This window comes from Jaculus jaculus, chromosome 6 (assembly GCF_020740685.1).
Source record: "Jaculus jaculus isolate mJacJac1 chromosome 6, mJacJac1.mat.Y.cur, whole genome shotgun sequence".
Taxonomy (NCBI): domain Eukaryota; kingdom Metazoa; phylum Chordata; class Mammalia; order Rodentia; family Dipodidae; genus Jaculus; species Jaculus jaculus.
Window position 1 is genome coordinate 33,772,866 of NC_059107.1, and position 14,635 is coordinate 33,787,500.

At 48.4% G+C, this 14,635-nt stretch overlaps 1 protein-coding gene across 3 annotated transcripts in view; it reads left to right on the forward strand.

Annotated features, from left to right (window-relative positions):
* Slc25a48 (solute carrier family 25 member 48) overlaps positions 1-13,785 on the forward strand; it is a 54,000-nt gene extending 40,215 nt beyond the window's left edge. Inside the window, exons 6-8 of one of the 3 annotated variants that reach the window (XM_045152803.1) lie at positions 2,274-2,407; positions 9,303-9,459; positions 12,828-13,785. In XM_045152803.1, coding sequence (XP_045008738.1) covers positions 2,274-2,407; positions 9,303-9,425 — 257 coding nt within the window. In that variant the 3' untranslated portion in view covers positions 9,426-9,459; positions 12,828-13,785. The remainder of the gene's footprint in view (positions 1-2,273; positions 2,408-9,302; positions 9,460-12,827) is intronic. The other 2 variants (XR_006637736.1, XM_045152804.1) reach the window with 2 other exon arrangements.
* Positions 13,786-14,635: the final 850 nt, after the last annotated feature.

Sequence of the window (14,635 nt, forward strand, 5' to 3'; positions counted from 1 at the left end):
CAGATAGAAAGAGATAATGGGCACACCCAGGGCCTCTAGTCATTGCAAGCGAACTCCAGATGCATGTGCCCTCTTGCGCATCTGGCTTACGTGGGTTCTAGGGAACTGAACTGGGGTCCTTGGGCTTCATAGGCAAAACGCCTTAACCACTCGCTAAGCCATTTCCCCAGCTTGGAGACCTTTTTTGTGGGGGGTTGGTTTTTCGAGGTAGGGTCTTGCTCAAGCCCAGACTGATCTGGAATTCATGATGGAGTCTTGGGCTGGCCTTGAACTCACGGCAATCCTCCTACCTCTACCTCCTGAGTGTTGGGATTAAAGGTGTGTGCCACCACACCTGGCCTCAGAGATATGTTTTTTAAGGAGGCTGCTATCATGACTTGCTGGATGTGGTGGGAAGATCCAACGGAGTGAAGAAAATATTTATTCCTCTTCATCCCCTTCTCCTTTTCTTACAACTAACAGTACCTTAAACTCCTAGCAAACATCAACAAAGCCCATTATCTTGTCACCCAACAAGAATGTTCTCCCTCTGAGCCCATCCCGGGCCTCACCTTTGGGAGGATCGGCTCTCATTTGTGTTGAGAGCAGGTGCAAGGGGCCTGGCCAGCAGATCTCACTTGGTGATACCCTGGATGTGGCCAAGGGACCAAGGAGTCTTTCAAGGTGTGCCTGGGGAAGTAGCAGGGATGCTGGTGAAGGCAGGAGAGAGTGGACATCCAGAGAAGCTCCCAGAAACCATGGCAGAAGACCATGGTAACAGAGGCATGAGCAAAGGGCCCAGGGCAACCTAAGGTCTCTTGGGAGCTGCTCAGTGACAGTTACAAAAGCTAGCTGCCCTGGACTTTGACATTGGTTTGTTTTCTCTCCCCATTCAAGAATGTGCCAATTTCCATGCTTATACAGTAACCTGACATTGTTTTCTTTGAAGTCACAAAAATGCTCACATCAGGGTTCTTGAGCTTACCCAGCAAGGATGACCCAGTTATGGCTCCTAAATTTCACATACTTGGAAAAGAGATTTTAAAAAAAAAAAAAAAAAAAAAAACTTTTTTTTTTAAATTTATTTATTTATTTTTTTTTTTAGCAGCCCCAGCCTGGCCCTTCTTAGTGAGCCGCCTGCATGGAAGCGGTTTGTTTAGTTTCTCTATGTACAGAGCAAATCCTGCCTACAGCGAGAAGGAAGCCTTTGATCCTGCTCCTCGCCCTGGGCTCTAGGCCGCGCTGCGGCGCACGGGGAGCGGGCTCCTGTCCCAGTGATCCACGCTGCCGCTTGTCAAGCACGGCTGTGGACTGGCCTGTGCTCAAGGCTCCACAGGCTCCTCACCGCAACCCCATGAATACAGGCACTACTGCTGCTGTAGCTGCCTTTGCCTCATTGCAGGCATGAGACACCCAAGCAGAAATAGTTTATAGAAGAAAAGGCTTTGTTTCCAGCTTACAGGGTTTTTTTTTTTGTTGTTGCTGTTGTTTTGGTTTTGTGAAAAGGTAGGGTCTCACTCTGGCCCAGGCTGACCTGGAATTCACCATGTAGTCTCAGGATGGCCTTGAACTCATGGCAATCCTCCTACCTCTGCCTCCTGAGTGCTGGCAGGTTTATTTATTTAGAGAGGAAGAGAGTGAGAGAGAAAGAGGCAGATAGAGAGACTGGGCACACGAGGGCCTTTTAGCCACTGCAAACGAACTCCAGAAGCATACACCACTCTGTGCATCTGGCTCCCGTAGGTACTGGGGAATTGAACCTGGGTCCTCAGGTTTTGCAGGCAAATGCCTTAACCGCTAAGGCATCTCTCCAGCCCCCAGTTTACAGTTTTGAGGAGAAATGTTATTATGGGTGGGGGAAACCATGGCAGGCACAGACAGCCAGGTATCACAACTCCATGTCAGCAGGCAGGAAGCACAGAGTAAACTAGTTGAGTGTGGCCAAAGGGACTGGACCACAACACCCCAAGGTCTGTCCCCAGTGATACCCTCCTCTAGCAAGGCTTTACCCCCCCCCAAATGTCCCACCAGCTTGGGATTAAGTATTAGGTTATAAGGAACATTTTACAGTCAAACCATCACAGCTTTGTTTCACTGATGAGAGTCCCCAGCAAGGCTCAAAGAGCGAGGAGACTTCGGGCCCACGAGCAAGTGGCAAGGGAGTAGACCAGGTCCCAAGCACTGCCTTCCCACATGGGTCTTGGCGATTCTGAGTGGTGACATCTTCAGGGAGCCAGGATCCTGCAGACCCCAGTCAGCCAGCCCTGACACCTTTCTTTTCTCTGTCTTTGCAGGAGCCATTTCCTGGGGGACAGCAACTCCGATGGATGTCGTGAAAAGTCGACTCCAAGCAGATGGCGTCTATTTAAACAGATACAAAGGTGTTGTGGACTGTATCTCTCAGAGTTACCAGCAGGAAGGCCTTAAAGTAAGTTCCACAGCAACCCCCCGGTTCAGCGTTTGGCCCATGGCAGGTGGTTCACATAGGCGAGGGCATGAGACTCTGGAGGAGGGCACTGGCAGAGACAGGTGCCCATTCACCTCAGCTGTCTTGTCCAGTTCTCACCCACAGCCAGAGGGGAGCAGAGGAGGTAGGTGAGCCACCCACATGGCAGCTCCTGTCACAGCCACACCGCTGGTACAAGGGGGATCTAGAGTCTGTGCCAGTGCCTGTCTGTCACCAGTTAGCCTCCTCCCTAAGATTGCTGGGCAGTCTTTCCTTGTCCTTCCTCCAAGTAGGACGTCCCATAGCCTTCTTGTGTCCTCCCTGCCACTTAAGCATCTCTTATCACTGGCTCCAGAATTTCTTCCCTACCTTCTGCTCTCTGCCAACCAAGTCCAGACACGATCCTCTCTGGGCTCACCTGTCTCCTGGTCTTCTGCCTTTTTGTCCTTTGGTCCTCTTGCTGCTTCTCCTCCATATAGACCTCCTCCACCACCAGCCACCACAGAACGTCGCCATCCAGAGGAACCATCTTCCAGAGTGGAGGATCCTTGCTCTCTTAGCTTGGCTCTTAGTCAGCAGTATGGAGTTCAAAGCCAAGACCTACCTGTTAGCTGGGAGGGTCCAAGCAAGTGGCTTCACATCTCTAAGTTTTATCAAAAATGGCCATTCCAGTGAAGGACGGGGCTGTTTCTAGATGAAATGAGATTAGATATGTGAAAAGGTGCTTAGTTACTACATAGCACATAGGGGAGCTTTGGGAAGAGTTAAAATTTTTTTTTTAATATTTTTATTTATTTATTTATTTATTTATTTATTTATTTATTTACTTACTTACTTATTTATTTGAGAGCGACAGACACAGAGAGAAAGACAGATAGAGGGAGAGAGAGAGAATGGGCACGCCAGGGCTTCCAGCCACTGCAAACGAACTCCAAATGCGTGTGCCCCGTTGTGCATCTGGCTAACGTGGGTCCTGGGGAACCGAGCCTCGAACCACTGTCCTTAGGCTTCACAGGCAAGCACTTAACCGCTACGCCATCTCTTCAGCCCAAGAGTTAAATTTGTTGGTGTTTTTTTTTAAAGTTACCATGCAAAGTAACAGGTTCATCACAACAATTTCATACATGTGTGTCATATTCTGTTCTAATTCATCCCCTTCCCCGCTGCCCTCTCTCATATTTTATCCCCACAGCTGGTTCCCTTCCTACACCCACGTAGACCCCTTTTCTGCTTTCATGTCTCATGTATTCCATTATTCTCCTTCCCCACTCACTTACTATCTCTTCCTGCCCTCTTATGATCCCTTTCAGTTTTCCTGTCTATACGTCTGCATGTGTACACATGCATATTTACACACGTATATATTTTTGAGACAGAGTCTCACCAAGTTGCTCGGGCTACACTTAAACTTTAAACTAAAGTTCTGCATCTGAATGCAAACATGCAGCATGCACTTGCTCAGTTAAAAATAATAACTTCCAGTTGCTTCCTGGAGACGTCATGATTTTCTTTTTCTTTATGGCTGAATAAAAATCGATAGTGAATATATACCGCATTTTCTTTATCTACCAGTGTCTTGATGAACATCCAGGCTGGTTCTGTCTTCTTAGCTATTAGAGACGGAGTAGCAATAAATACGGACGAGCAGGTATCTCTGTGGCATTTGGACTCAGAGTCCTTTGGGTAAGAAAGGTACGGCTGGGTCTTGTAGTAAGTAGTTCTGTTTCCTATAGTGCTTTCCATCGTGGTACACAGGTTTGCATTCCCACCAGCACTGTGTAAGGGCTCCTCCTTGCCAGCATTTGTTGTGATTTGTTTTCTTTTTTTAAACATTTTTTCTATATTTCTATATAATATATCCTATATTTATTTTTTTATATTAAAAAGGGAATTTATTGGGTTAGCCTAAGGCAGTCCAATAGTAGTTGCAGGCCTGAGAATCAAGGAACCCAGTAACTGCTCAGTCCCCATGGCCAGATGCCTCAGCAGTCCCAATCTGGCACTGAAGGCCTGGAGGCTTCCTGAGGAGCCGCTGGGTTTCGGTCCATACGGGTCTTCAGTTGCATTGGTCTTCAGTCCGTGCTGGAAGGCAGCGAGCAGCTCTGGCAGCCAAGTGGAAGGAAGGAAGGAAGGGCTCTTTTCACCCAGAGCTTCCTTATATAAAGTCCTCTCTGAGCGGGGCCACCTGCTCTGGGGCAGGGCTCACCCTGGGGGAAGGATTCCTCCTTCAGTGAATCCTTCCTGGAAGCAACCTCAGAGACCCACCCAAAAGGGTATATCCTATATTTCTATAAATAGAAATAAACTTTCTATTTGTTTATTTGAGAGAGAAAGAGACAGAGACAGACAGAGAGAGAATGGGTGCACCAGAGCCCCCAGTTGCTGCAAACGAACGCCAGACACATGCGCCACCTTGTGCATCTGTCTTACAGGGGTCCTGGGGAGTTGAACCTGGGTCCTTTGGCTTTGCAGGCAAGTGCCTTAACCACTAAGCAATCTCTCCAGCCCTCATTTGTTTACTTCATGATATCTACTTTGAGTGGCTTAAGATGGAATCTCAAAGCTGTTTTATTTTGCATTTGGCTAAGGATGTTGAGCACTTTTTCAAGTATTTATTGACTAGTGTATTTCTTCTATCTATTCAGTTGATTTGCTCACTGAATAATTAGTGTTTCAGGTGTTTAATGTTTGGGTGTTTTTTAAATATGTATTTTAGATATCAATCTCCAGTCTGATGTGTAGTCGGCAGTCTCCCCCCGACCCCCTCGTCTATAGGCTATCTCAGCCAGGTGTGGCGGCGCACGCCTTTAATCCCAGCACTTGGGAGGCAGAAGTAGGAGGATTGCCGAGAGTTTGAGGCCAGCCTGAGACTACATAGTGAATTCTAGGTCATTCTGAGCTAGAGTGAGACCCTACCTTGAAAAAAAAATAAACAAACAGAAAAAATATTATAGGCTATCTCTTCACTCTAATGATTGCTTTTAAAAAATATTTTTATCAATTGATTTATAAACAGACAGAGAGGAAAGAAGAATAGAGAAAGAAAGAGACAGAAATGAAAATGGGCACCCCAGGACCTCGATGTTGCAAACAAACTCCAGGCGCGTGCCATTTTCTGGATCTAGATTTACCCGGGTACTGGGGAGTTTTACCCAGGCTGTCAGGCTTTCCAAGGAAGTGCTTTGAATCACTGAACAATATCCCCAGCCCCTGTTTTCTTTGCTATGCAGAAATTTTAAAATTCTATGTGATGGCATTTCTCAATCCTTAAGTCCATATTCTGAGCTATTGGAGTCCTTTTCAGGAAGCCGTCACCCTAGTTTCCTCTAGCAGTTTCAAAGTTTCAAGTCTTTAGTGTGTGGTTTTTCAAGCTAGGGTCTCACTCTAGCTCTGGCTAACCTGGAATTCACTATGTACTCTCAGGATGGACTCTAACTCACAGTAATCCTCCTTCCTCTGCTGGGATTAAAGATGTGCACTACCACGCCCAGCTTAAAGTTTTAGACCTTGAGCTAAGGTTTTTGACCCATTTTCTATTGATTTTTGTGCAGGATGAGAGATATGGGTCTGATTTCATTCTTCTGCATGTGGACGTTCAGTTTTCCCAGAACCATGTGTTAAAGAGGCTATCCTCTCTCCAATTATGTTTCTGTCAGCTTTGTAAAAAACATTAGGTGAATACATATATATGCTTTATTCAATAGCCTACTCTTGAAGGCTCAATCTTGAGCATCACTCAGTGAGGAAAAATCACACTATCACAACAATATCACCAAACTGTATAAGATAGAGAAAATACACTTAAAGTTGGTTAAAAACCACTAATATTTTACCAATGACCATAAAACAGAAACTGGCAAAACTACTACAGAATGTGCTTTGAAGAGAAAGAATACTTAGGATAAGGGTGGAAATAAGTGAATTGGATAAAGGAAGGAGTCAGAGAAAGGGGAGAAATATAGAAGCAAAGTTACATAAAAGAAAAAAAGGAGCCAGCATGGTGGCACACGCCTTTAATCCCAGCACTCGGGAGGCAGAGGTAGGAGGATCGCCATGGGTTCAAGGCTACCCTGAGACTACAGAGTGAATTCCAGGTCAGCCTGGGCTAGAGTGACACCCTACCTCAAAAAACCAAACAAACAAACAAAAAAAGAGAAAAGAAAAAAGGATAGGAAGAATATTATGAAAGGGAAGAGAAAAGAGCAAGACACTAGGAAAAATTGAAAAGTAAAGAAAAAACCTATTAATGAAAAAGATCAAAAACAGAATTAGATGGGCTGGGTAGATGACTCATGGTTAGAGGCACTTGCTTGCAAAACCTGCCAGCCCCAGTTGAATTGCCCAGTACCCACATAAAGTCAGATACGCATTCACTTGCAGCAGCAAGAGACCCTGGTGTGTACACGTGTGCATGTGTGTGCACATGTACACACATACACACACACAACACACACACACACGCATGTAAGCTCATAAACACCAATTAAAAAACAAAAACAGAACAGAGTCTTCTAGCAGCTTCTCCCAGGGTCCTTGGCACCACTTATTGGAGGGAGGAAGTTCACTTGAACCTGTGAACTCTTGTCTTGTTTCTGGCTTATGTTGCGGTGGAGTCTGTGTTGATTGGACAAGTGTCTGATGGTATCCTGTAGAGAGAGCCCTTTTCTCTTTGCTAGCCTTTCTTTTTTGTGTATCAGGGGCCTCTGGTGGCCGTATTTAGCTAAGCAGTCCGGAGGCTGGGCAGGTTGTCTCATCCCTCCCAAACTCCACACATCTCCCCCCTGGGGTTGCTGACGCTCTAGCTGGGGATGGCTCCCAGTTGTATTGGGAGTGTGAGAAGAAAGGCGAAGCTTAATGCTGTAAATTTTCTTTCTTTCTTTTTCTTTCTGTTTCACAGGAAGCATAGCTTATTATTCAATCAGCAGTTACAAAAAGGGCAGAAAAGAGATTCAAATGGGATGTTGTCTTTTATATGAGATGCATTTTGCCTATTTTCCCATAATAAATGAATCATAATTTTTAAAGGTCTATAAAAGCAAAAAACAAAATTGTTGATATTGTTTCCACTAAAAATCACCATGCTCCATTAAAAGAAAAAAAAAAAAAAAAACTGAACCCATCCAAGGCTGCCCTGAGGGTTGACAGGTGATTATCCTGCCCAGGGTGTCTGGAGGGAGAAACTACTAGCAAAAGTGCAAAGCTGGGACACATAGGTCTTTGGAAGCCAAGGAAGGGTGCTTCGTGGGAAGGCTCTTGGCCAGAGGGCCACATGCTCTGAAGATTCAAGGTAAAAGCCAGCAGACCCAAATGTGGGCCTTGTAGCCAAGCAGGCCCCCACTTCTAGACGGAGCAGGATCTGGGAGGCAGGAGGCCCACACTCCAAGCACAGCCCACAGGTCTGACAGAGCACAGCCAAGCCAAAGCCACAGGGAGCTCTGTGGGTCCTCAGCATGGAATTTTCCTCTTGGAGCCTGGCCCAGTTCCTTGCTGTTGTTATTCAGTCACTGTGGGCAAGCCTGTGGAATTTCAAAATGGTTACATATTAGAGAGGAGTGCTAATGTTACCAGGATCCTGCTCGGCCCCCGTCAGAGCAGCCCAGCATTTGGTCCGTCAGCTCCTTATCTGGAGCAAGCAGTATCTGATGGTTGCTAGTACCACCTGACATGTTGGCCTCTATCAGTTCTGAAATGGTGGTGCCCAGAGACCTAGGAATCTAAGGGTGTCTAAAAGGCTGGCTGCTAGTTTCTGAAATGCCCAGCACTATGTGTTAGCTTAGTCAATAATTCTGGTACAAGAATGTGTCTAGAGTTCATTTGCAGTGACTGAAGGCCCTGGCATGCCCATTCTTATTCTCTCTCTCTCTCTCTCTCTTAAATAAATAAATGAATAAAGAATAGGCTTAAATTTTGTGCCTGACAGCTCTCAGGTCATATATGCTTGTGGGTGGATTTGTCTTTTGATTTTTGTTTTCCCCAGAAAACATGTTAGGGGGCAGTGCCTTACCCTACTGTTCCCCTAAAACCCTTTCTGTTCCCATCATTGTCTGGTGATATTATAACTGATTCTGAGTTGGGCTTGCCTCTGCTAATGGGTTATAAACTGCCTACATTTCTGTGTCCTGGCCCCATGCCAGGCAGGAAGATGCAGGGCACACAGGGAAATTGTGGGAAGGATCTTCCATCATCCCCTAGGGGGACACATGCAGGAGAACGCGTCACCGAGGCACAGTCCAGCCGCTCATTACTGACCATTCCTCCTCAGCGCCTATATCAGGGAAGAGGGCGAGTCCTTTGCCCTGTGAGGTAACAACTATTCATCATGACAACAATGGAAGTCACTTGTCACCGGGTGCTCACAGGATGTCACTGCGAAGCACTGCAGACGTATTATGTTGCTCACTCCCTGGAACACCCTTAGCACTCAGTGCTGCTACTGAAACCAGAGAGTTTCCCCCTATTTCATGCCTGTGGTCATAAGCACATCCCGAGTTCTGTCCTTTGCTATTTTGGGGTTGTCGCGGAAAGCACCCATCGCAGCGTTGGGCGTGCTGGGCGCTATATACGGGACCTCCAGGACCCTGTGGATCATACGGTCGTGTGTGCGCCCAGAAAGGGGAAGAGAGGTGGAGAGAGAGCGGTAGTGTAAACAGAGAGGTGCTCACGGACTCAACAGCTGGCACGTGGCCCGCAGAGCATGGACAGAAGCACCGAGAAGGACAAGCGTGCCCAGCGGCGCCGTGTGGATAACACATTGGAAATGTGCATGGCCGACATCCCACGTGCAGGTCTTTAGTCTCAGGTCAGGCCAGGGCCGGCGTGGGCCACCTCGCAGAGGGTGTGTGAGGTCAGTCCCGGCATAACAGCTCGCTGTTCAAAGGTGTTTTTCAGGGGCCTCACGGTGAATGCGGTGCGTGGCTTCCCCATGAGCGCGGCCATGTTCCTCGGGTATGAGCTGTCGCTGAAGGCACTCCGCGGGGACCACAGCGTGACAAGCCCCTGAGTGTCAGGTCCGCGCGCGCTTCTTCCCTAGCCAGGTACGGCACCCACGGTCAGTTCTTCGTCGTGAAAAATGCCACGAGCTTCTGCAACGTCTCTTTGTCACCTATGGTAGGCCTGAGACTGGAAGTGCCACCCTTCTCACCATCACCCAGCAATTCTGACATCCGCCCCCCACCCACAGTGACAGTAGGGGTGTTGAGGCCCCAGGGACTGAGATGGGCACAGAGCTCATACCTAATAGCCGCCTCTAGCGTTTGCCTTCTTGTTTCTGGGGCAAACGCCTGACCAGGAGCAGCTTGCAGGAGGCATGGGTTTGTTTTAGTTTCCGGTTGCAAGGGGAAGCTTCAGCATGGGGGAAAAGCATTGCAGAATGGGAAACTTGTCACAGCAGCAGGAAGGGAGCAATAAGAGGGTGAACTAGGAGCCGGGCCTGATGGCGCACGCCTTCAATCCCAGCACTTGGGAGACAGAGGTAGGATGATCGACGAGAGTTCAAGGCCACCCTGAGAATACAGAGTGAATTCCAGGTCAGCCTGAGCTAGATTGAGACCCTGCCTCAAAAACAAAACAAAACAAAACAGAAACAGAGAGAGAGAACTAGCTAGTGAACACCCACTAAAGCTGAACTAGCCTCAAGGCTCGCCCCCAGCGACACCCCTCCTCCAGCGAGGCTCCAACTCACAAAGGCTCCACCAGCTGGGGACTGACTATGAGGCTTCGTCACAAACACATGAGGCCACGGGGGACATTTCACATTCGGGCCACCACACCATCTCACCCATTTATTTTTCCTGTTCACAGCTTCCACAGCCCTTTTGTGAGAGAGAGGTGAGCTTAGCTCCTTTGACCAAATGTAGTGATCTAGGAAGTGCAGACCCCATGGGGTACCATCTCCCCACAGCCTTCAGAACCTGAGTCTGAGAGCCCCCAACAGATGCCCAAAGCCCCAGAGGACAGGTCTCTGTCACCCTTCCTTGTCTCCCTCTTAGGAGTCCTCCCTCTCCCTTTGTCATTGCAGCCGGAGGGAGGATTCTCCTAACAGCTGAAAGCAATTCAGGTGACTCCCTGCTCCACTCCACCCATGAGTCCGTACTTGATACCACCTGCTTCTCCAGACTCTTCTCTCTCCTTTATCCTGAACACCTGTCTTCTCTCTCCCAGGAGTCTATACTCATGCTGTGATCTCCTCCCCCTTGGCCTTGGTGTTACCAGCTCCTTGTCCTCCTGCCCTAGACGTAAGTCCCCTCCTCTAAGATGCCAGCCTGATTTCTCAGCTAGGATGAAGCCTGCAGACATCTCTGCCCAACCCCAGGAAATCCTAACTGCCTGGTGGGTCCCGCCATGCTGCCCAGTGAAGGACCCTTGCATCACAGCTCTCCTCTGTCCACCTCTGCGCTGCTGGTGATGCAGCAATGTCCCTGTCTGGAAGATACCAGCCTCCAGTAACCTTTCAGTGGCGCAACCTCCCTCCTGTTGCTATTTCTCCGCTTCCCCATCTCTGTCCCCAAACTCATCCCCTGCCAAGTCCAGAAGATAGGGAGGGCTCAGTCATCGAACCTGCTTCTCATCAGCCTCATGATTACCAAGTTTCCCAAGAAGGATGACCACTGTCATGGGAACCTAGAAGTCACACAGCTACTCTGACTGGGCATCCAGGGCCTGGACAGCGTGGACAGTGCCAGTACCATGCTGGTTGCAGGCAGAGGGTGTTGACAGTAAAAACTGACCACAGCAAGTCTGGAACCTGGCTTTAAGTAAAACCTTCTGGCTTTTTATTAATGCATCATCATTCACAGCTCATCTGGCTTTGTTCCCTTTTTTTATAAAAGGAAAATGTTAGAAACACATTCTGTATCATTGAACATCTTGGAGAAGAGGTTCTTCTGCATTTGGGTGATACCCAGGGAAGGGTAGGGCAAGACAGGGCTCTCTTTCTCTCTCCTTCCTCCTTTCTCAAATAAATAAAATACAAAGAATAAGAATAGAAAATAAAAGTAAAAATAAAATTTTATATATATATGTATATATATATGCACATACATTTATATATAGTCAGTAGATCTGTTATCCTCATTAGGGTTAATAATAATTTGAGGATATTGATGCCTATCCTCAAATCCAGATCTGATGTTGTTTTATAACCTATTCTTCCCATCCAAATAGCTCAGGACCATTTTTCATATGGTTAAATCTTCAACTAAAAAATGGTTTTCAGGCCAATACCTCAAACCCCAGAAAGGCTGGGCACTTGCCCCGGCTGTCAACCGTGACACTCTTGGCCACCCTGAGACTGGCTCTGTCAGAAGGAAGTTTCAAGGGAGCCAAGTCACGACTGTCCTGGATTTGGCCTTTTAGAGCAGTGGCCCAACCAACTGGAAAGTTTTCTTTTCAAATTCACTGTCTTGCAAGAGGCTCTGATGCCTTATTCCCTTAGGAAAGAGGGCTGCTAAAGGGTGGGGAGAAGGTGGTATCCTCAAGTGAGAGAGGAAGTTCCCAGCAATTGGTTTAGTACTTTACTGCCAACAAACCTCACCAGAGATGATCGACTTTCTGCTCCAACTCAGAGGCAAGGACACCGGGCCTGCTAATGAGCCTGGACTCAGTGAAGGGTTGGGGCAGGTCACGCTCCAGGTGGCAGGAACAGGGTCTCATTGAAGATGTGCAAAACAAGGCCTCCCTCCTCCGCTAGACCCAGGGCACAGGGAGACTGCGTGTGTCAGAGGACCAGGAAGCCCTGGGAATGCTGAGAGCTGGGGATTATCTCTGGAGTCCTCGGGCACAGGTGGCAGGAATGACATAAGAAGGCAGGGGATAGGAGACCAAGCCCTCCCAAAGACGCAGGGAAGCAGGACACCCCTGTTCTCACTCATCCCCTGTGATCTTTCCCTCCCAGGCTACATCTATTTGAGACCATGTGAACCCCCACTAACCAGTGTGTGGGACACTCGTTTTGCCATGAAGTTCATTTAAGAAAAGAAGTCTGTTTATTTGCATGCGTGTGTGGATGTGCCAGGGTCTCTTGCCACGGCAAATCAGTGTCTGTCCAGCTTGACCAGGGTGCTGAGGCACTGAACTCCATGCCAGCGGGCTTTGGAAGCAAGTGTCTTTAACCACTGAGTCATCTCCCCAGCCCTAGAGGTTAGGGTTCAAGGAAGGGAGACACGTTTTTTTTCTCATGATGCCTTGGCCATTTACGAACAACCTCAGTCAGGCCTCTTGAAGGGCCTTCAGCAACGTATGTTGGTGGTGCTCCTTGGTCTTTCCCTGCGGCCAAGAGTGTTCTCCACGTGAGGTGTCTTTCCCCCCAGATCCTGCTCATGATAACCTTGCAAGTCTATGCTTGGATCACCCCTCCTTCCTCCTCAGGCCTGCTGTCACCTGACCAGGCCTCATTTCGCTGCAGGTCAATGAATGCTGACAGAGCCTGCGGAACCAGCGCTAGTGAGCGACCCGACAGGAGGAAGGACCCGAGACACACGGGCTGTATCAGGTGCGCCTGTGGCCATCACACTAGCCTGGGAGCAGCTGCTTTCATCACTACAGGCTCGCTCTCTTTCTCTCTGTTCTTCACTGGGAAGGAAGGGGCAGGGCCACTGAGTCACCACCTTGGAAGGAAGCAACTGACTATACTGATCACATGGTCACCACCTTTTGCAGCTCTGGACCAGAACCTGCTAAACTGGGACAGAATAGAGCCCGTGCTCATGGCTGTTGTAAACTTAGTGAGAACTCACTACGGAAGAGCTGGAGTGGGCTCTAACTTTCAAATAAAAGCCTTGGAGACCCCGATGGGCTGTTTCTGTGTCAGGTGCCTCTCCCTGGAGGCAAGCAGCCTTCCTTCTCTGCTCAGGCCCCTGGAGATGTTGCCAGCCCAGAGAGAAGCAAGTGCCATGCAGGGGAGCAGAGGAACCAAGGGTGGCAATGTTGCTTCTTCTCTCTTGGGTGCGTGAGGTGGGCAGGACGGCACGGTGGCTGGACAGGGGCCCATAGGAGAACAAAGATGGAAGATGCTCTTCCCAGCCTGAGCAGGGTATCCGTTATGCATGTGTCAGTGAGGGTAGCCTGAGCCCCAAGGGGGTATACAGTGGACCTGACTTGCACATGCAAACCAAAACAGCACCAATGCCTTGTCCACAGTCTCCCTTCCAGAGTGATTACCCTTCTGTGGTTTAGTTCCTACTGGAACCACACAGGAGGTCATGGCTACTTCTCTGTAAGTGGCACGTATCCATGACATCACTTCCAGTGCTGGAACCAAGAAAACATAGGGGCTGGAGAGATGGCACAGTGCTTAAAGGCACTGCTTGCAAAGTCCGGTGGCCTGGGGTTTGATTCCCCAGTGCTCATGTCAAGCCAGAGGCACCAAGGGGCACATGCATCTGGAGTTCAGCTGCAGTGGCTGGAGGCCCTGGTGCACCCAACTCCCTCCCCCTTTTCTTTCTCAAATAAGTAAAAATATTTTTAAAATATAAATTTCCAAACAATGGAAGCATTGCAGTGTTTACAGAGAATTGTCTGTATAATGAAAATTGAGTCTTTCCAGGATGGAGAAAGGGTTAAATCAATGGAGATTTGGCCACACATGTATCGCACAGCCACTGGGAAGAATGAGATCTCACCAGAACATTATGCCAGCGTTGTGAGAAGCGCTAAAATGAAATGGGAGAATAACGTGCACATTCCTCATGTGTTCTTTATAATAAATATTACATGTGAACAATGACATAAGCACCAAAAGAAATCCTGGAAGGATCCACACCAAACCTAATAAACGGCTTTTTGTAGGATGCTGTTGTGGTTATGTTTCTCGTTGTTGGGACAAAACACGTGACCAGAGGGCAGCCTTGGGAGGAAAGGGTTTATTTCAGGATCACAGTTTCAAAGGGGGAAGCTTTGTCATGGCGAAGAACGCATGGCACAAGCAGGAGGCTGTGTATATCTGGGGGGAGGTAGTGTGAGTAACGGGCTTGGAGCTGGATGAATTAACTTCAAGCCCTCCCCCCCCCCGAGACAGACCTCCTCCAGCAAGGCACTTCCTCCTAAGTTGCCACCAGTTGGGGACTGAGTGTGAGGTTTCATCACAAACACAGGAGGCCATGGGGATAATTCACATGCAACCTGCCACGGGTGTGAACTAACCTGCCATGGGTGTGAACTAGCCTGCCACGGGTGTGAACTGAGGGCGAGTTTTCCATTTGTACTTCAATGATG